Source organism: Elaeis guineensis, chromosome 4, assembly GCF_000442705.2.
Source record: "Elaeis guineensis isolate ETL-2024a chromosome 4, EG11, whole genome shotgun sequence".
Lineage (NCBI taxonomy): Eukaryota > Viridiplantae > Streptophyta > Magnoliopsida > Arecales > Arecaceae > Elaeis > Elaeis guineensis.
Genome location: NC_025996.2, coordinates 15,388,225 through 15,409,540, shown reverse-complemented (window position 1 = coordinate 15,409,540; position 21,316 = coordinate 15,388,225). Strand labels below are relative to the sequence as shown.

The window sequence follows — 21,316 nt, the reverse complement described above, 5'->3', positions numbered from 1 at the left end:
AAGCCAATGATTTTTTGGACTACAACTAAATTTGAATTTATTGGTCCCATGTCCATTTGTCATGTACCAAATTCCATATAATTTTGTCTCAAATCCCACATTTTTGGGTCCACTTATACGAGATCCAGTTACCGCCCTCACCTTGAAGAACCTCCGAGCCCCAATAGCACCATTATAACAACAACACATTAAAGCGAACGCACAATTGATCATCTTCATCACATTCATTGCATTCAACATCTTGCCCGGTCACATAAGAAGACCAGCCCAACACATAATAATACCCCTCTCCTACATCTCATATAAATATATATATAGCTCTCGTTCTCTCTCCCGTCTTCCGGAGAACGAAAGAACCCCAGAGAGAACAGGGAGGCGGATCAATGCTGTGAGGGTTCCACCTCCATCCCCTCCTCACCCCACCCCAATCCCTCTCATCTTCTATATAACCTCCCCTCCTCCCTTCCTCACTCTCCTCCCCTTGTAGAAGTCCACCATTGCCCCCTCCTCTATACGATTGAAACCAAGCGCCCGTCCTAATCCCTCACCTTCAAGGACACCATCTCCAGGTACCCCTCAACCCAGCGCTTCTTCCTATATTTTTAGTTCTCCATCGATCTCCCAAGAAAGTGTAGAGAGTTCGCCCGCACAAACGAACGGAAACCCTCAAAAGATTTCTTAGAAAATCCGTCGAATTCTCGAATTATAAAGCCTTCGAGTTCCCAAAGCTTCTCTCCGCTTCTTGTTTCCCCGAATTAGGGTTTTGCCTCCATGAGCCGGAGGGTGAGGAGGCGAGGCGCGCAGTCGAAGGACAAGGCCAAGGTCATCATCTCCCCGGCCTTCCCCGAGACCGCTGAGGACTGCGAGATCCCCCACCCCGGTGGCGGCGGCGGCGGCGGGGACGAACACCGGGTCCTGGAGACCGCTGTGGACTGGACCTCCCTCCCCGACGACACCGTGGTCCAGCTCTTCTCCTGCCTCAACTACCGGGACCGCGCCAGCCTCGCTTCCACCTGCCGATCCTGGCGCCTTCTTGGCTCCACCCCCTGCCTCTGGACCAGTCTTGACCTCCGCTCCCACCGCTGCGACCCCGACACTGCTGCCGCACTTGCCGGCCGGTGCGCCCACCTCCGCCACCTCCACTTCCGGGGCGCAGATGCTGCTGCTGCTGTCATGAACCTTCAGGCCCGCGGACTGCAAGAGATTGCCGGGGAGAACTGCTGTGACATCACCGACGCCACGCTGTCGGTGATTGCTGCCCGCCACGAGGCCCTTGAGAGCCTCCAGATCGCTCCTGACCCGTGCGAGAGAATCACCAGCGATGCTATCCGTCATGTTGCCATGTGCTGCACGAAGTTGAGGAGGCTGCGCCTCTCCGGCATCCGAGAGGTTGACGGAGAGGCGGTTGGGGCCCTTGCAAGGCACTGCCCGCAGTTGGAGGAGATTGCCTTCTTGGATTGTGGGAGCATCGACGAGACTGCTCTTGGGAAGGTCGTGTCCCTGAGATTCTTATCCGTGGCAGGTTCACGGAACTTGAAGTGGGTTACTGCCTCCCTTTCCTGGAGCAAGCTTCCGAACTTGATTGGTTTGGATATTTCAAGGACCGACGTGTCCCCAAGTGCCGTCTCAAGGCTTCTCTCCCTGTCCAAAAGCTTGAAGGTGTTGTGCGCTCTCAACTGTGCGGCACTCGAGGAGGAAGGGAGTCACAGTCCGATGGCATTTAGCAATACCAGGGGCAAGCTGCTGCTTGCCCTTTTCAATGATATATTCAAAGGGATTGCTTCTTTGTTCAAGGGTTTTGTGGTAAAGGAGCGGGGAATCTTTGGGGAATGGAGGAGTTGGCAAAATAAGGATAAGAACCTGAATGATATCATGAGCTGGATTGAGTGGATCCTGTCGCAATCACTGCTTCGTATTGCGGAGACAAACCCACATGGCATTGATGAGTTTTGGTTAAGGCAAGGTGCTGCATTGTTGCTGAGCTTGGTGAAGAGCTCGCAGGAGGATGTGCAAGAGAGAGCAGCAACTGGGCTTGCTACATTTGTGGTGATTGATGATGAGAATGCAACGGTGGACCCGGCGAGGGCAGAGGTGGTGATGCGGAATGGTGGGATTCCTTTGCTTTTGGAGCTTGCAACATCTTGTCGGGAAGGTTTACAGTCTGAAGCTGCAAAGGTTAGATTTTCTGTTGATCCATCTTATCACTAGCAGATACTGCAGCTTGATTTATCGGATGGATATAAATGTCCTCTTCAATGTGCAGGCCATTGCGAACTTGTCAGTGAATGCCAAAGTTGCGAAAGCAGTTGCTGATGAAGGGGGTATCAGCATTCTTGCAGATCTGGCAAGATCCTTGAACAGGTTAGTTGCTGAAGAGGCTGCCGGAGGGCTTTGGAATCTTTCTGTGGGAGAAGAGCACAAGGTTTGCATTTTGTCTGTTGCAACTTTGGTGACGTTTCATCCATGATGTTTGTGTTAGTAATTTATTGGATTTCGTTTCAGGCGGCCATTGCTGAGGCTGGTGGGGTAAAAGCTTTGGTGGATCTTATTTTCAAATGGCCCTCTGGGATAGATGGAGTTCTTGTATGACACATGCTTATGTGATACTTGGTTTATCTAGGGTAGAGATAATGTTCTCAGGTCCTGCCTTCTTGTATTTATTCTGAAACAGGAACGTGCTGCTGGTGCCCTTGCAAATTTGGCTGCTGATGACAAGTGCAGCATGGAGGTTGCTGTGGCTGGGGGTGTCCATGCATTAGTAAAGCTTGCTCGGTTGTGCAAGGTTGAGGGAGTACAAGAACAGGTATCACTGGTTTTATCCTTATTTCATGCTCTTATACTATTATTATTCATTAATTATTATTATTATCATCATCATTATGATTATTACTATCATCTGTATGTAGATAATTTTTTTAACTAAACAATCTCATACTGCATCTTTAAAGCTCGTGTCCACATAACAGAGACATGCAAACTTTAGAAGACCTAAAAAAATCTAAATCATTGTCTTACATCAATTGATTTTGATGTGTTTTGTTCTCCTTATATGTTAGCAGTGATCATTGTCCTCGGCCCACAATTTAGTGCACTGTTTTATATTTTTCCTCTTGCCTTTAAGTTGAGCAATAAACTAACTGGTATTGGCAACAGCACCAACCCAAATTAATTTGGTGTTTCTAGAAATCAATATTTGGAATGTAGTTTTTCTTTCTTTTTTCTTTTTTAAAATAAAGTTGTTTTTCTCTTATAAATTGCTTTAAATTTACATAACATTGGTTGTCAATTAACTATTGTGAGGCGGTTTTGAGCAGCCATTAGGCAAATGTCCCTTGGATGTTGGAGTTGTCTTGGAAAATATTGTCGACATTGAGCTGCTAACAATAGGAACAGAAGATCTTAACACCAATGTAAAGTTTAAAATCTTTATGTTTTTGACAATGAGAAGTTCTCCTTTCATTTTTGACGATGCAAGGGTCAAAAGCTTTATATATAACTGTTTCATATATTTAAATATGTTCGATCCGCTTCTTCTTCTTTATATGTCATTAGTGATATTCTCATCATCCCACAGTTTAGTGTGCTGTTCTATATTTGATATTTAGCCATAAATTGAGCAATGACTAACTGGTATTGGCTGCAGCTTGAACAGAAATCAATTTGATGTTTCTAGCATTATATATCTTACATGGAGAATGTTGTTATTCTTCTGATAAATTGCATGGCCTTGGCATTTAACCTAATATTGCCTGTCAGTTTGACTGTTGTACAGAAGTTCTAAGCTTCCATTAGGTAAATGGCTTTGCTGCTCGAGGATGTTGGAGCATGTTTACTTGAAAAATACGCTGTGTGTTGAGCTTGTAACCATACATCAGATCTTATAACAAATGCGAAGGTCAAAATCTTTACATTTTTGACAATGAGAAGTTCCTACAACTATTAAAGGAGGGAAAATTGAATGTCATGTCCATTGTGATGACACGTTTTCAAATGACATGGCATGTTTAGTCAAAAACTAGCAACTTAATTTTTTTCCTTAATACAAGCAACCTGACAACAAGGGAATTTGGTGGTGATATGTTAAAGTTAAAAGAATTATGCTTCAAAGAATGGAAAATCACCAAGTAGGGTTAGAATCTGACCTGTTGACATGCAATCTTTGAACAATGGACTTATATCAGCTATCTTAGTGGGAGGCTGATACTCTAAGGTGGACTAAGATCTTCATATATCTTGGTTGAAATGGAACTTTGGGAAAACTGGGAAAGAACCGAGTTTCCTGAGAGTTTAGTAAATCCGTGATTAGCTTTTATCTTAATATATTCATTTGAATATTTAATTCGAAAAATAATTTACAATTCTGAAAAATCACTGTAGCTAGGGGTGAGCATGGTCCGGTTTCATGTTCAAACCTAAGCCGAACTAGTCCTAAACGGTTTGGCATTTCTAAAAATCAAACCGGACCAATAACATGATTTAAACGGTCTGGTTTGGTTTGGTTTACCAGTTTATATTATTATTATTATTATTTTGTGAATCATGAAGACTTGTTTCCTTTTCACATAAGAGTATCATCAAGAAAATTTATCAAGTAAAATGATTTAAATTGACATAAGATATTATCACTCAACAAAATGAAATTCTTAAACAAACACCATCATTAAGGATTAAGATAAAGATTTCCAATACATTCCAAAAAAAATAAACAATCTAGTAAGTAAGTCACTTAGGGTTTAAGGCTAATCAACACAAAACCAAATTGATAAACAACACCATAAATTCAGAATTGTTTTCTAATACATTAATACTCCAACATAAATAACACCCTAATCAAAATGATGTCGTTTTATTAAAGCTGGTCCGGTTCGGTTTGAAAACGGTTTTATTTATTGACAAATCTGAACCAATCCAAACTTGTTTTTTATATATCAAAAATCAACTAAACCAAACCGAATAAAATTTTAAACCAAACCAAACTGCGGGTTGGTTCGGTTTCACTGATTTGATTGGTTCAGGTTCAGTTTTTGCTCACCCCTAACTGTAGCAAAATTCTTATCATAATAAGGGGCTAGATATGAGTTGAATCATATCGGTAACTGCTTGGGAATGATACAAACTAAGATCTTGGCTGAAAAATCAGCTGTGATGAAAGCATTTATTCATTCACTATTGGAGTGATTCACATGGTTCATGTTCAAGCACAGCTATATGGAGAGAGGAAAATGTACTAATGCATGTTCCTTTCAAATTACATTCTAACAGAAATGTTTATCTGAACTTACATTCTATTAGAAATTCTCATCCAAGATTCTTTGTACTTACATGCTTAGCATACAACCAGCACCAGAGTTGTAGTTTTTGCCGCACTTTGGCAATTTCATGGTCAAAATGAACTTTGATCTAGCATTGCCATTTCCATACATGTAATTAGTCGCAACAGAAATGCCACAATACTCATTCATATAGGATAAGCATTGGAGCTATGAGATTACAGGTTTAGATGCGCTTTGTATGTATTACCAAAAATTCTTGTAAACTGATTGTGTCTACAAGAATCTCCTTCCCTTCCACGTAGTTTGAACTTTATCTGTTTTAGTGTTATTTGATTCTTGCAGAGGTAGTATGCTGTTTCAAAGAGAATGCTGCTTCGTATTTGTCTTTTTCCTTATTTTCCTGTCCACATCTCCAGGCTGCTCGGGCTTTAGCTAATCTGGCTGCTCATGGAGATAGCAATAATAATAATGCTGCTGTTGGTCAAGAGGCGGGTGCGCTTGAGGCATTGGTGCAGCTAACTTGTTCACAAAATGAAGGTGTAAGGTAATTGTTCTTATAGAAATTAGTTTTTTGTGATATATTCTCATCTTCTCTAATAAAGGATTTGTCAGCTCTAACAAACTAATGTATTTTGCTTGGATCCAAATCTTGTTTAATGTGGAAGATTGGCTTGAGTTGCCACCAAGAGGACATTTAGGCTGAAAGGGCGACTTCTTTATATGTTCCTCTACTTTCAAAGACTAACTAGTTGTGGCAATTTTTATCTCCATTAGATAGAGATCTATTGAATCTTCTCTTGAAGATAACTTGTTTGCTATTTTATTAGTCTTGTTGAATCTTGAATGACATCATTGACATGTGCTTTTGTTTCGCTCAGTTTACTTTGATTCATGCTTAAATGCCATTTCATTTTTTTTCTTGCATATTATTTATGCCTGTTAAGAAATTAAGTCAATCTCTACTTCCATTTATAAAATTAAACAGACAAGAAGCTGCTGGTGCTTTGTGGAATTTATCATTTGATGATAGAAATCGAGAAGCAATTGCTGCAGTTGGTGGGGTTGAAGCCTTGGTATGCCCTTTTTATTTCATCTATTTATTTGTTTTGACATTTTTTAATTATTCAATATTGATTGTTTGCATCCTACATGGTCTTGCTTTTATGAAAGATTATGTAGATTATATGTACGTGATTTTATTCTGAGCACTGTGATTATTATGGTAACTTGTCTTCCTTGTAGTATTTGTTTATAAAAGTTATCCATCTTTTTCCAAAACAAAAGAAGGAAAAAAATCTACTTTTAGAATGAACGGTGGAAAATCTTGCAGAAGAATAAGGGAAACAGGGAAAAAAAATATGTTGGTTGTTATCTGTTGCTCATAGATCACTGAGTGTGATACCATTAATTATTTACCTGTGCATGATGGTCCATACTGGCCACACTGTATTGTACTGATAAGGTATTGGTCTCAAAGTGCCCCTTGATGCTGACTTTAACCATACATGATGCATCACCTCTTATTTGTCGTGCCTGCACCAAGAGGTGTACTGTGTTGGTACCATGTTGACTGATAAGGTACTGGTACTGCAAACCTTGGCACTAGTTCTTACATTCATTTTCCTAGGTGTCTCTCTTTTTCTATATGTGTGTGTGTGTGTGTGTGTGTGTGTGTGGATGGGTGGATGAATGATTGATTGATTCCTTTGAATGACACCTTGACCCTAAACCCTAAACACTTTGAGCAGACCAAAAAATGAAGCAAAGCCATTAGTTCCTGCTTGACCTACCCTGGCCTTAAGACAGCTGGGTTGTGAAGGCTGTGAGACCCTTAACTATGTGGGCACTTGCTTGAGCAGTGTGGTCAAACTGATTAGGCTGCATAAGATCTTAAAACACCAAGGCACATGCAGTATTTCTATATGAAATCTTGTAGGTATCTTTTGTGTTTGCACAGAGTGTAAAGGGTACAATGCTGCCACTTAATATTGTAGTGACTTTGTGTAGAGCTTAAATACCACGATCTGACAGTCTACCATAGCTAATTTTTTGCTTGAGCTTCATGGTAGTGTCATGCTAAAAAGAAATAGTTACCATCTCTTCTTTCCGAATGGTATCGGAAAGAGTTTAAATCTAGTTGATGCATATCTCTCAGGTGACATGATGCAAGGAATGTGGTCTGTGACTCACATTAGCCCTTTGTGTGGATTCACGAGGCCTGACATCATATAAGCCCCAGAGCATTTTTGAACAATCTTGCCTTGACTAATATGGTTAGACGACACTCAAGCTGTTGTCGAGAATGGTTGGCAGTGATCTCCTCTGAAATCTTCATGCTAGTTTGCATTGTCTTGTTACACTAACATATTTAGTGTCCTCTTCGATTATTAATGTATTTTTCTTTTGCTTCAGTTGCAAGAATTTCAATCTAAAGGTATTTAATTGCTAAATTTCAATTTTTTTTCTGAAAGCAATTGCTAAATTTAAATTTTAAATTTAACTTCTTTCAACTCTCACTCTTTTTCATTTAACAGAGTCCTTTATGAATATTTATAGTAGTTTAAGCTGTTTGGACCCTAAATTCTATGTCAGCATTTACGCCTGCTTTTGCTAGAGTCCATATTATTCAGAATTGGACATAGAATACTGTGTTAGAATTGTCATCAACAACTGATACAGAATGATTCACTTGTTTTTCTCTCTGATCTCATCATTTTACTAACATTTGCTTTGCACTTAGAAAAGCGCTTCCCTGACCTTAAACAATGACAGGGCTCTCTCTTCTTGCTTTTCTCTTTTTTGCTTGTCTGGATGTTATGACTAGAGAAACTTGAGCTTTCAATTTCAGTGCAATATGGCATGTTATTTGTTTTCATACATCAGCAAGACTGACTGGCTTGCTGAGGTAAAATTAAGTAGTTCAAGGTGGCAAAGCTTGTCAACCTTGGGTCCTTTCCACTCACAAGGTTGGTTTTTGTGTATCATTTAGACATTTTTATTGTATTAGTGAAATATCATCATTTTGTTTGATCATTCAGGTGGCTCTTGCACAAGGATGCTCAAATGCTTCTCAAGGACTTCAAGAGAGGGCTGCAGGTGCTTTGTGGGGATTGTCGGTATCAGAAGCTAATAGGTAATCATCATTATCATGCTTACCACAATAGCTGCTTCAGCTCTCTTGCGAATATTGTAAGAATATCGAAATCAATCATGGAACTCTTTCCTATTGATCTTATTCTGTGCACTGATAATGGATTGTGGAACATTGTCATTGGTAAACCTGTTCTTTAAGTAAAATAGCTCCATAGCAGATGAGGTGTGAAAGTAAATAACATGAATGGGGAGAGTTTTTGAAGTGACTGAGAAAATAACCTGAACTTCACTTCAATGCAACTACGTAAAATCACCTCCTTTTTTAGAACATATATTCATTAGCTAGAAGATGTTTCTCCAAATTTCTTGATTGGTCTTATAGTTTGCTTCAAAGAATATTCAGTGGAAAAAAAGGTTTCTTAGCAATAATTTTATGCATGGATGATGATGAAAGATGCACGAATGGGGTGAAAGTATTAGTTCTACTGAGGTTTATCACATCATAAGGACATCATTGACAAGTGAAACAGGTGAAGTTTAGTCAACCTTTAACATAGGTTAACAGTGTTTTGTCATCCTGATTACACCACCTCTGGCTGATTCAAAACATCCACATTGAAGGAGAGAGGCACAAGGATATGATGCTTGATGATGTGGAAGGTGATCTTCACAGTTGAAGGTCATATAATTTTCTTGGGAATAATGAAGTCAAGATGCAAAAATTTCAGTTTGTGGTCTTCTGGGCACTTCAGCAAGATTTTTCCCAAATTTATTGCTTTACTGAAATTTGGGTACACTGCATTTGCTAAGTCTTCTCCTTCTTGCCTAACAACAAAATAATGGAAAGGGGAAAAATACTCATTTATTTACTACTTGATCAGAGCTGTTGTGAAGCACCATGTCTTTCTACCACATTGTTGTTTTTTATGATATTCCATCTTTTATCTTGCCTATACTAGTGCTGCTTCTCATTAATAAGTTTTGATTCCTTATTATCTGATAAGTCGATCATCCATTTGGTTTTTATAATATTCCATCTTCATCTAGCAGTTTTTCATATGATACAATGTAAGAAGTAATTCGAGCAAAGGTTATGTATAGATTATATAATTGTTTTAACTTGTACCGGTGTTCTAAGGGATGCCTGATAATGATCTCATGTTTGGCAATGTATCACTCCCCTTCGAGGAAAAATTTTTGGAAAAAAAGCTCAGTTGAGAAAAAATGGATTCTTAGGGTCCATTTGGTTGGGGGTAATCTAGCATGGGAAAATGAATTCCATGTTAGATTACTATGTTTGGTATGAAAAGTAGAAGAGAGAGATGGTAAAAAAATTGGTGGGCCTCATATTTATTTTTCAGAGAGAGAAGGTAAAACAAATACTATGGGAGGGTTGGTATTTAGTAAATTTTCGAGTGGTGGTAATTCATGCTTGACAAAAATACCTCCAATAAAGCTACATATGTAATCATTAAATTTGTTCTAATGTCTTTCCAAATGCATTCAATAAAGAGCTTTTGCAAAAAAATTAAGATGAAGATGGCATTATGTGAAGGACTATGTGATTATAGTCATTATATGAAAACTAAATGGACATGACAATGCTATCTTAGTATTAAAAAATTATTTTATGTTCAAGGGTATATTTGTAAATTTGGCTATATTTCTATATAGATTTACCTCCAACCAAATATAGTAATCTTTTTCTAGTGTCATTTTTTTGAGTAATTTTTCCACCGACCAAACATAGTAAAAGTTACTTTCCTCTGCAATCATTTTCCCAGATAATGATTGTTTTGTATGCTAATACAATATTTTAGTAAGCATAAGCACCCTTCATCATAGTGTCTTATTATGTGGTGTATTCTGTGTATAACTTTATAAATGTGTACCTAATTTTTATCCCTAATGGGAGCATTTACTCCATTTGTTCCTCAAGGCTGGATGGAATCAAAAGAGAAGGCAACATCTTCTAGATCTTATTATCATTTCCTTTAAAAACAAAAGGATCAAATGATTATAGTGAATATTTAGGATATGCATACCAGAGTTTTCAATGTTAGAACATGCTTCTACTGAATCTTGGTGACATTAAAAGCTTGGTCTAAGATAAACCAAGAACTTTTTAAATAATGTTTGGGCCACTTGCCCTTGATGATATGTTAAACACAAGTTGATATATTTGACTTGTATGGCAGTCTTTTAAGGTTTTGACCAGAAGTATTGATTTAGCACTATAATATCTTATAGTTGTCCTAGAATTTTGGAAAACCTTTCATTGCATCTTCATTTTGGACACACAAGCTTCTACGCTTCATGGTGTACAGAAGTAATTCGACCAAAAAGAATCAATCATTGGATTTAAGCTGCAACATCAATTGTGCATTATCACATAGAAAAATTCTCATCCTTTGCTGTTTGTTTTGCAATTTCATTTTTGCCTGGAATTCTCAACACTGGACTGTCCACACTAATTCTGCATTATCAGATAGAAAAATTCTCAGCCATTGCTGCTTGTTTTACAATTTCTTTTTTGTATGGAATTCTCAACATTTTACTATGTTGGAGCTCTCATGAACTTTTGAGGGACAAAAAAACAGCTATAAATTTTGATTGAAATGATAGATTTCTGATGAACAAATTACATGAATCAGAAGTGCTGGTAGAAGTCTAATGAAAGAGAAGTTATGAATCTTATTATATAGCTCCAAACAATGTAGTTTTGCATTTTTTTTGCTTGAGTTCACACCTTGGTAGCATATCACAAGCTAAGTTTGTTTTGCGATAGTTATTTGTTACAAAATGCAAGAATTTTAACAGATAGGCATGATGGAAAAGATGTAAGGCTAACTATATGATTTCTAGCCATCCATATTAGTAATATCTGGAGAAGGTGAAGGAATAATCAAAAAAATCATTTAAGTTGTGGTGGAGAGTGAAATTGATTGAGTCTTGTTGAATGTTGCTATGATGGATGGGATGTCCAGAGAAGTCATTAAAAAGATCTATATTTCAATGGTAGATTTGATGTGATCTAAATTTTCGACACATGAATGTGCAAAATCATTTAATTTGGAACTTGAACAGGGACAACTCTGTAAAGTGCAGACAATACAAAAGTGCTAGATTGTACAAGTGGATAATATTATATAATTGGCTGAGGATACTGAAAGAGATCTTGAAAATAAGGAAAATTCAAAATGATCAGAGAAGAAAGGCAAGAAACACTGTGGTGGTGGTATGAAAAAATAAATTACAGGAACGATATACAATTATCATAGAGTTACTTTTGTATGCCACATACTTTGAAGTTATGATAGTTAACAATAATTCAGTCTTTGAGAAAACATATATGGCTTTTATGTTCTATGCTATTTTCATGCTTAGGCACTAATGGAAATATTAGTTCAAAGGTTTTAATTATGCATTGTTTCTTTGAAAATTTTAATTGATTTAGGTGAAGCATTGAAGCGAGTATTAGGCAAGGTAAATTTGGTGGTTCAGAAAGATTTAAAGAAGGTATATTAAGAATAGTTGCAATGTGAGTGGAGTAGTGCAAGTATTAGAAGCAACTATTGTTTGATTGTAAGCCTTCATGTACCATTGTCATGAACAACTTAAATATTAATAATTTGGAGGAGACCTGATCTTCTTTATATTCTTTTTGTGGATGATATTGTTTTAATTAATGAGGCAAGTTCTGGTTGGAATCTGAATTTGCGGTGAAGTAAAGTCTTGGAGTATAAAGGGGGATTATAAGGGTTGAAAAGTAATCGACATGAGTAGTAAGGATAGAAATGCATGTTTAATAGAATTTCAAATTAAAATGTGGCACCTATCATTATAGAAAGTTTCTAGTCAAAATTAATGTAAAACTAGGTACAACAACTCTTATCGATCTTCAGAGGGATGGGTTTTATCTTGCCACCAGTGGTGAATGCCACCCAAGAGGAATGGTGACTGTGGGGCTGTGGTTAGATCCCCACCCATCCGCCCTTTGTGCCACGCTAATGCAATCTGAAGCCAACCTGATTTTGTTCTTGTTTTATCAGATCTGGTTGCTTAATGATCTTGAGGGTTATCTTTGGCCGCTTAATTTTATGACTGCTATTAAAACATTTCCATGAAACAAGCTGATTTTAGCCTCAATCTTGGGTTTTATTCCAAAAGAGGATTTCAATAAAGCAAGCAGAAAGATACCTTTTATCATCACCAACTAAGAAGTTCGTGAAACAAAATTGAAAAACCTACAAGCCAAATAATAACTTGGAGAGATGATTTCTGTGCTTAGGATGCTGGCTTACAACCAGTAACTTGCAAAATTATTTGCTCTGTAGATAATGAATGGTATGATCATGCCTCAGTACTTTGTATGGTAACTTATCCAATGAAAACATTATTTTTTTAGTTGCTGCTTTTGATAATTCTGTGCTAAATTGACTGATGATCATGGAAGCAGTTTATATATCATAAAGGAAATTGTATAGGCTATTACTTGAGCTAAAATGTTCATTCCAATTTTTAATTCTTCTATCTATTATGTTAATTATTTCATCATTTTCTTTTATATGGTTTGCCGCTGATTCTTGACTTTTTGGTTTTTAGCATTGCCAATTTTTAAATTTTAATTGTCCATTTTTAAATTTTCTTTTCTCTTATATTAATTGTTTCATTGTTTTTTTTCTTTTCTATGGTTTACCATTGATGCATGACTTTTTGGTTTTTAGCATTGCCATTGGACGACAAGGTGGTGTTGCACCTCTAATTGCATTGGCACGGTCGGATGCTGAAGTAAGTTTTGATTTGTTTTGCTGTTAGGCCAATGAATTCATTGTAGTTTTTTTTTAAAAAAAAAATTAGATTTGAATTGTTCTGAATAAATAAAGCTCCAACTTGTCTTATTAGGCATGGGTTCCGAGGTAGGATTCTAAAAGCTAACATATTTGATATCTAGATTCCTTTTATGTTGGATCTTTATTCTTTTTTTACTTCCTAGCTTCAAAATATATGCATAATTATTTAGTTTGATATCTCAAATATCTAAACTGGAATGGCTAGCTGACACATAAAGCCCCTTTAAATAGTTGGGAAGAAGCTTGATGATTAGGGATATTCTTTAAGGTTTAGAGCATCCAGAATGCTTGCATCTTTGTAATAAAAATGATCCCAAATAGCTGGGACGATGCATGCTGGTTATGGTTTAAGATATCTGAAATTTGCTTACCGAAATTCCTAGTCTGTTGCCACACCTGGAAATGCCACACATTGCGTGATGCCGAAACAATAACACTTGTTTATTTTGAGAAGAAATGCAATCTATGTGATTGGTATGACACTATGGTGGTCAGTATAGACAGAAATTTCATTTGTCATTTAAGCTACAGTCTCTATATGAAATGAGTGTATAAATATTCATTAATTATTTGTTGCTGATTTATTGCATACAGTAAATAATATGTTGGTCCTCATCTATCACTGCCACTTGCTTCTTGTTGCTTAGAATTTGAGTATACTTTCTGTGTTCTTTGTCCATTCTAATTTTCTACTGTAAATGCCCATGCATACAAGTTGTAGGGTCATTAATCTAGTGAAGTTCAGAGGTTGTTTTACATCTTAATAAAGTCACATTCTGCATAGCTCGGTGGGTTTCTTATGTTTGTGTGCTATTAGTTCTCTCTTATATTTGTGGATCTAGAGGAACACTACTCGTTGTTCAACATAGTTTTCTTGTATTGACAACTATAAACTATAGAAATCACACCTGGTTTTGGGATGTGTGCTAGTTATCAAGATATGAAGGGACAGATCTAGCAGTCTAATGACTTCATAGTTCATATAGCTGTACATTTCTACTTATGTGATAACTAACAACAACATTAGCTAATTTCTAGTATAACTTTTGAAATATAACTATGCTCTGGTCTGCAAGCATATTACTCTGGAAAAGTGATGTGTTTGGTGAGCAGCTGTAATGGATTGTTCCACATTAGAGTAGTGTAATGGGTCCAGTGGGAATTTATGCCAGTTATGTTTTCTTATGCGAGGAAATGATGCCCTAACCGATCTGGTAGAACACTCCAGTTTTCTTCATGTCCTGTCTTTGTGTCGTACTGCAATTGTAAGCTTGCACGTGTTTATTCCTTCGTATTGACGTATAAGCTAATTTTCTTAAAGTTACAGATGGTGCCATGTGAAGATAGAGTTTTGAATTTCAAGCTATAAATCAAAGAGGGACCATTATGCAATTGATTTTGCTACATGCTCTTGTGATGTTCTTAACTTTTGCTGGACAACTTTTGACCCATCTTATTACTTAGTGTAAATGAATATGAGCACCTATGAAGTTATTCATATCTTGCTTATATTTGGAACTACTTTTAACTATATCAAATTAATTAAGGCTGGCATGCACATTGTGCAAATGTAGCAGTATAGTGTTTCAACAATATTGAGCATATCCATGAGTTCTGTACTTTGTTATTTTATAGGATGTTCATGAGACTGCTGCTGGTGCACTTTGGAATCTTGCTTTTAATTCTGGTAATGCTCTTCGCATAGTTGAAGAAGGGGGGGTTCCAGCCCTTGTACACCTGTGCACATCATCAGGATCAAAAATGGCTCGTTTTATGGCTGCATTGGCACTTGCTTACATGTTTGATGGGAGGTACAAAGTTATACTTTTTATCCTAAGCATGTCAAATTTATGTGCTTCTAGTGGGGTGTAGTTTTGAGTGTCAAATTCATTTAGACTTCATCATATAGGCCTGTATTTTCCGATAGAAAATTGCTAGCATTGATTTTAATTTGACATATTCACATTAGTGATTTCTTGATAATTGATTTTGTTAGGCATGGTTTAGTACTTGAAAGGCCCCACTTTGTTGCATCAATGTGGTGATCTATTGTAACCATATACGTTGTTGTTGATTATGAGATTTTCTACATTGTATTGGCTTTATGGATTACAGCTGGCAAGAAATGGCTAGTATGTAGAACCTTGTTTGGGTATGTATATATGTATTTAAGCGAAATTTGCATGTGCCCAGGTCATTAATTCTTCCTTTGGAGTGAATACATACTAAATTCTGATATGATAATGATAGAAGTACCAAGGATAACTCACATTTTATGTGCATGAAATGAGCAATGCAAGATTATAGCATCTGTCCTGATGTCCCTTTAGTCTGTTTCTTCTTGACTAGGATGATCATTTGTCACGTGATTGGGAGGATAGTGCGATGTTGCTTTCTGTGACATTTGTTTCATATATAAAGACATCTGTTTCATTCAGGTTCTAATTCAGGTAATTGTCATGCCACCAGATGACAGTGATTGGGGTAAGCTATGTTCTTTGTAGCTGTCGACTCAATGTTTTCATATTGCTGTACAAGAAAGATAACATGGGACATGATGATGATCTGCACTTTCTAGCTGGTTTCAGGGACATCACACCATTTGCCTGCAACCAACATGAATCGAATACTTAGAGTCAACCTGTTTCTTCTGTCTATCTCCTTGCTAACTGCACTCTCAATTTTAGGCAAAAGAGAAACTTCTTGTCGATAATCTTCAGTGAATAAATGGACATAACTAACGACTTTTTCGAATGTTCTGGCTAATTTGGCTAACTACAGTGGTCTTGGTTTTGGTCTACCAAATTCTTGTGCTCCTTAGATTGTATTGATGTTTAAAGTTGGATAGATTTCAAAACTCACCAGTGGTGACCCCTCTCTCTCTTTGCATACTCTATTTTGGTCACCACTTCTAGAATGCTTGTGTAGGTTACGTATTGGCGCCGAGTGCTTCAGACTATATATCCACTATATCTACCTAAAAATAAATCATGGCTCTGAGCTGGGAGGACGGTTGGTACAAAACTTTCTCCCCCCTATTGTTTCTGTAGGACTTAGTGACAGTCTTCTTTGGAATGAAGTGAACCATCTGTTTAAACTTTAAAGCATAGAATCTTTATTTTGTGTTTTATTGTGGATAACATTGTTTCATAGGCAGTTGATTGCGCAGTAAATTCCCCCTCATGTTTTCTTCTTGGTTGGAGGGATCTCACATTTAAAGGATGTGATCCCTTGTAACTTATCACCAACGAGTTTGCTATGCAATGTTAATAGTAGTTGCTAATATTCAATAATGCATTGCCTTTGTAGCTTAGTGGGTTGCTATCACTTTCTAGGGGGATGTGTAACTTTCTGACTGTTCGCTCAAAATTTCCTTTCCCTCAGTCATATCTCGAATTTGTCCTGACATCTGTGATATCCTCTAGCCTTTTGTATATTTTCTTGTGCTGCAATATATTCTTTCCAAATTGATCCCCAACCATTGCCTATAAAATAAGAAACATGGAATGCAGCACCAGATATTAAGAACTAGAAATTCTGGGACTTCGCTTCGGAGTGGTTGATCAAAGTGGCAATGACTGGAATTGGATGTGATTTTTGTTTTGATGATTGAGTTTAAATAATTAAGTTATATGAACATCATAAAATCAAAGGAGGAACCTCTTTTGAAATTACCAAAATTGTGTGATTATAATATGGTGGACTGCGAAGTTACTGGGTAGAATGTTAAACTGGAGGTAGAAGGCAGTTTTGAGACATGAAGTATTCCATTGTTGCCTGCAGTTGAGTTGCATGCTTGTAGGGTCAGTTGAAGACCTTCCATCCTGTTGTCCTCCTGGAAAAAAAAAAAAATAGCTTCAATAATCATGAGATGAAAGTTATGCTGCAGGGTTAGAGATGACACTAATTATACCATATGACAAGATGAATGCTTGCGACTCCTCAAACATATCTAATCTTGATGTTCTTAATCTTGTCTCTCCCATGCCTAAAGAGGGTGGTTCGATAGGAAATTTCAAAACTATGGGCAACTTCAATAATCTTGAGGTGAAAGGTGTTACGGTGCGGCTGGAGTTGACACTAATATACCATGACAAGATGAATGCTTACGACTTCTTAAATAGATCTAATCTTGATGTTCTCAATCTTGTTATACTCCTCATGCACAAAAGGGTGGTTCAATAGCGAAATTTATGGGCATTAAGATGATGCAGTTTGCAAACTGGGCAGAGACTATTGCTGGGTTTTGACAGTTTTTGATTTTTGTTTCCATTTAAACACTTGTTATAAATACTTATTCTTTCTCAATTCTCCAGAGCCTTGGGACATACCATTTAGTGCGAAGTTGGTAAAGTATGTTGTGTTGCATGTTTGTATAGAATAGGGAAATTGTGGCCTTAAGCATCTTGTCTGGTGCAACATATACTTGTGCCGAAATGCAAATTTTATGGCCACAAGCTGCTAGGGACCAAGTTAAGAAGAATGAAAGTGAACTATAGTTCTTTTCTTAAGGTTGTTTTGGTAGAAATCAAGTATCACATTAGTACTCTGCCTTGGGATATGCTGATAAAACTATTTGATGTTGCTGTCCTATTCTGAGAAATTTTACTTTTTATTCACAGAATGGATGAGGTTGCATTGGTTGGGGCTTCTTCAGAAGGTGCTTCGAAGAATGTTAACTTTGATGCTGCTCGAAGGATGGCATTGAAGCATATAAAAGACTTGGTGCTGTCGTTTTCGGAGCCACAACTCTTCTCCATGGCTGCAGCATCCTCAGCTCCTGCAGCCTTGGCACAGGTAGCTGAAGCAGCACGCATACAGGAAGCAGGACATCTGAGATGCAGGTTTCTTACAGCTTCTTTTTGTTACTAAATACAAAGTTCTTATGGAGGACGAATGAATATATTCAGTTCAAATAATGTGAATTTGGTAGGTCTATTTGGTATTACAGATTGTGTACATGGAAACTGCCTTTCCTGAAATAGTATGCCAACCTTTGTAGTGTAAGCACATCATACAAACTTACCTTCCACAAAATGTTCTTCTAGAATTATGTATGAGAACCTTGATGCTCCTGGTTGCATGAACTAAAAATGTGTAATCAGGGAGGTAGTTTTCCTTGCCTGATAGCAGGCAATCTCTGGCCCTTGGTAGGCTAGTCCAAAAAAAATTGACACAACTTCATATTGGGATTCAGGACTAGAACAGCTTATAAAATATTCTCAAATTTTGATTGGTAGTACTTGATCTGTAAAGGTGATACCACATAGATGTGATGAGGCTTATTGATTTTCCCTTTTAAGTTTTCTATTTTGTCTATGGTTGGTGTATTTTCAAAGTTGCTTTAACTTAATTTGTTGCGGACTTAGGATTTCAAGTGATAATATTTGTGAGCTGTTTCCCCAAATTGTATGCATCCGTGCAGTCTATTTTATGTGCCACCATAATGTGCATTTCTTCTTATTGTTCCCACTCTTATCAGAAAAAGGGTGCATTCTTTTTCCGTGATCCTCTTTATGAATGATATTAATTTAGGAGAAGAGTTTTCCTTAACCTAACATAAACTTTTGCTTAACCTGCTTTTCAGTGGTGCCGAGATTGGGAGATTTGTTGCCATGCTGCGGAACCCATCATCCATTCTTCGAGCCTGTGCAGCTTTTGCTCTTCTTCAGGTAAATTTTCCTTATATTCTCATCGCCTATTTATGTCATATAGCAGCTTGTGTTTTTTGCCTTTTTCTGCTGCTAAACAAACCTCCAGTTTAAAATTTTCCTCCTTGCTCCCAGTGACATTTTTTTTCCATGATAAGCATGCGTAATTATATCTTTATATTTTAATATATATCTCTTGTTGAAAAGATCTGAGGTCATGTTATGTAGGCAACTAACTACCTTGAGAAGTTTAAAATTTTCCTCCTTGCCCCTCGTGACACTGTTTTTCCATGATAAGCATGTGTAATTATATCTTTATATTTTGATATATATCTCACATCGAAAAGAACTGAAGTCAAGTTATGCGTGCAACTAACTACGTCGAGAATTTGTTCTTGCTGCTATTTTAGATATCAATGCTGTTATGGAATATTTTCCACTGATGGTGACATGTTCCTTGTTAAATTATCTCTTGAAAAAATGTGACTGCAAGTCTGCAACAATATTGGACTCTTGCTAAGTAAATATTTGCCATTATTTGATGTTATTTTGAAAAAATTTAGCGGAATTGGAAGTTTGAAATTTGTAACTTTAAATAAAATCCCGTGATAATATCCAGGAGAAAGCTACTAGGAATTTTTACCTTTTTTTTACTTTGCGGAAGTCTTGATTTGTTATAAGAAAGTTTGTCCAGAGTTCTCCATTTATCTAGTGTTCTGTATGAAGATTTTATTTGGGACTCATGCTGGTCCGTACCCATTCGAGTAAATACACATTTGGTCCAACTCGTCTCTTTTTTATTTTTTTTTATTTTTTTTTAATTTTTTTTTGTTTTTGGTGAAAGAACATCACCATCTTATTTACTATTTACTCGTAAATGCAGTTCACCATCCCAGGAGGCAGGCACGCAATGCATCATGCGGGCCTCTTGCAGAAAGCTGGAGCAGCACGGGTCCTACGTGCTGCTGCTGCAGCTGCAACAGCTCCTATTGAAGCGAAAATTTTTGCAAGGATAGTGCTCAGGAATCTTGAACACCACCAGCTGGAAGCTTCAATATAAAGTTTGACATAAAGAAAGTTTACTTCAGCATTTAGCATCAGCGGTCGAACTCTTTATTCTGCCATGCACGAGTTGAAATGGTGCCGGGATTTGAATTCTCCTCTCTGAAAATGCAGATTCCTTGGTTACTGAAGCTTCTGTTCCTCAATGGGGTTTGGCTTTCCTCCATTAAACCGGTTCATATCCTGAGACCTAGATCCTTGACAAATAGAATTGAGTTGGGGCTTGCTTGTTCTTGTTAATTAGGTATTTATTAAATTGGCTTGGCTTGTGTGTGATGATTAGGGTGTGTGGTGCATTTTTTTCTATTTATTTGGAGTGTAAAAGAAGGTGCTGGCTGTTCAAGAATACCAGTATCTGTAAGTTTTGTGCTATGTATTTAACTTTCATGATAGTATGTTTGTTATTATTACATCAAACTAAATGAAACTCAGGTTTGAAACTAAATGAGACTAAATGATAACTGTAAATGCTACTGTTATATTTATGGCTTATTTTGGACAACATTTCACTCTTCCCTGAGATAGCTTTTGTTTCTGGCTTTGCAGACTGATTTATTTCACAAGGTTCCTTCAGACATTTTATACAAGCGAGCATGGAAATCTCTGGTCTGTATGCTTGCTTTCAAGACTGACTTATCTTTGAAGATTGGTTTCCCTCGGCTTATATCATTGCTAAAGTTCTGATTACTTCTTCTGATGCCGGTTATAATTCATGACTGGTCTTCCTGGTTTGGTGGGGGGAGGCTGCAAGTGACAGATTTAACTTGAGATCGAAACCCATCTCTGGTGTTATGTATAAGATTCAAATAGTGACATGATCCTGTGAGGGCAAGGTTTGGTTATGTATAAGATTCAAATAGTGACGCGATCCTTAACGATTTGTTGTGGCCTTTTACATTGTTAAGGCCAGGACTCTGCACTCCCTGCAAATAAGGGAACGTTCACGGTTGTATATGAATGTTCCATGTTTGGTCCTATTAGCGTCACTTTTGTTTGCTGGCGTTACAGGCTTATGTGATCGGTTAAATATGAGAATGGGAGCAATATTTGACCTATCCGATTTTGTTGTCTGATGATAGTATACTCGCATTTCGTAACATCCAAACCGACACCCTCTCACGGACACTACGTGTCCGCGACGGGGAAGCGGCCAACTTAGTTTTTCTCCCTCTGGATTAAATATTTCATGATACATGTAAAATGCCATCATCGTGAATCAAATGGAAATAACTGAAGTCCTGTTCTAGGATTTAAGTGATACCAGTATATGTCAACAGCTGGTGTCGGGAATAATCAACGATTTTACAGACCGGATAGCCCTTTAATAAGTGGTTAAGAGTCAGCTTACATGATTTTTTTTGTTTTTAAATAAATTTGGCCCATA

General features: G+C 37.3%; 1 protein-coding gene across 6 annotated transcripts; it reads left to right on the top strand.

Moving 5' to 3' along the window:
- The first annotated feature begins 278 nt into the window (after positions 1–278).
- On the top strand, positions 279–20,907 carry LOC105043722 (protein ARABIDILLO 1). Of its 6 annotated transcripts, XR_012140671.1 has the most exons (14): positions 279–569; positions 760–2,175; positions 2,264–2,422; positions 2,503–2,583; positions 2,672–2,803; positions 5,690–5,817; positions 6,259–6,346; positions 8,312–8,406; positions 13,094–13,157; positions 14,855–15,030; positions 17,842–18,063; positions 18,807–18,891; positions 19,754–20,289; positions 20,479–20,907. XR_012140671.1 is itself a non-coding variant. In XM_010921387.4 (12 exons), the coding sequence occupies exons 1-12, from the start codon at positions 772–774 to the stop codon at positions 19,928–19,930; spliced, it is 2,811 nt and encodes a 936-aa protein (XP_010919689.1). In that variant the 5' UTR covers positions 280–771; the 3' UTR covers positions 19,931–20,377. The 6 variants fall into 6 exon arrangements, 1 of the variants encoding a protein (XP_010919689.1); XR_831743.4 differs by having other exon boundaries at positions 280–2,175; positions 19,754–20,082; XR_831742.4 differs by having other exon boundaries at positions 280–2,175; positions 19,754–20,106.
- The last annotated feature ends 409 nt before the right edge of the window (positions 20,908–21,316 follow it).

What these genes read in the sequence shown, in the direction of transcription:
- LOC105043722 (XM_010921387.4), top strand. Translation starts at nt 772, where the DNA reads ATGAGCCGGAGGGTGAGGAGGCGAGGCGCGCAGTCGAAGGACAAGGCC. An exon ending in TACAGTCTGAAGCTGCAAAG is followed by an intron (nt 2,176 to 2,263) that starts GTTAGATTTTCT and finishes TTCAATGTGCAG; the next exon opens with GCCATTGCGAACTTGTCAGT. An exon ending in GCTTACATGTTTGATGGGAG is followed by an intron (nt 15,031 to 17,841) that starts GTACAAAGTTAT and finishes TTTTATTCACAG; the next exon opens with AATGGATGAGGTTGCATTGG.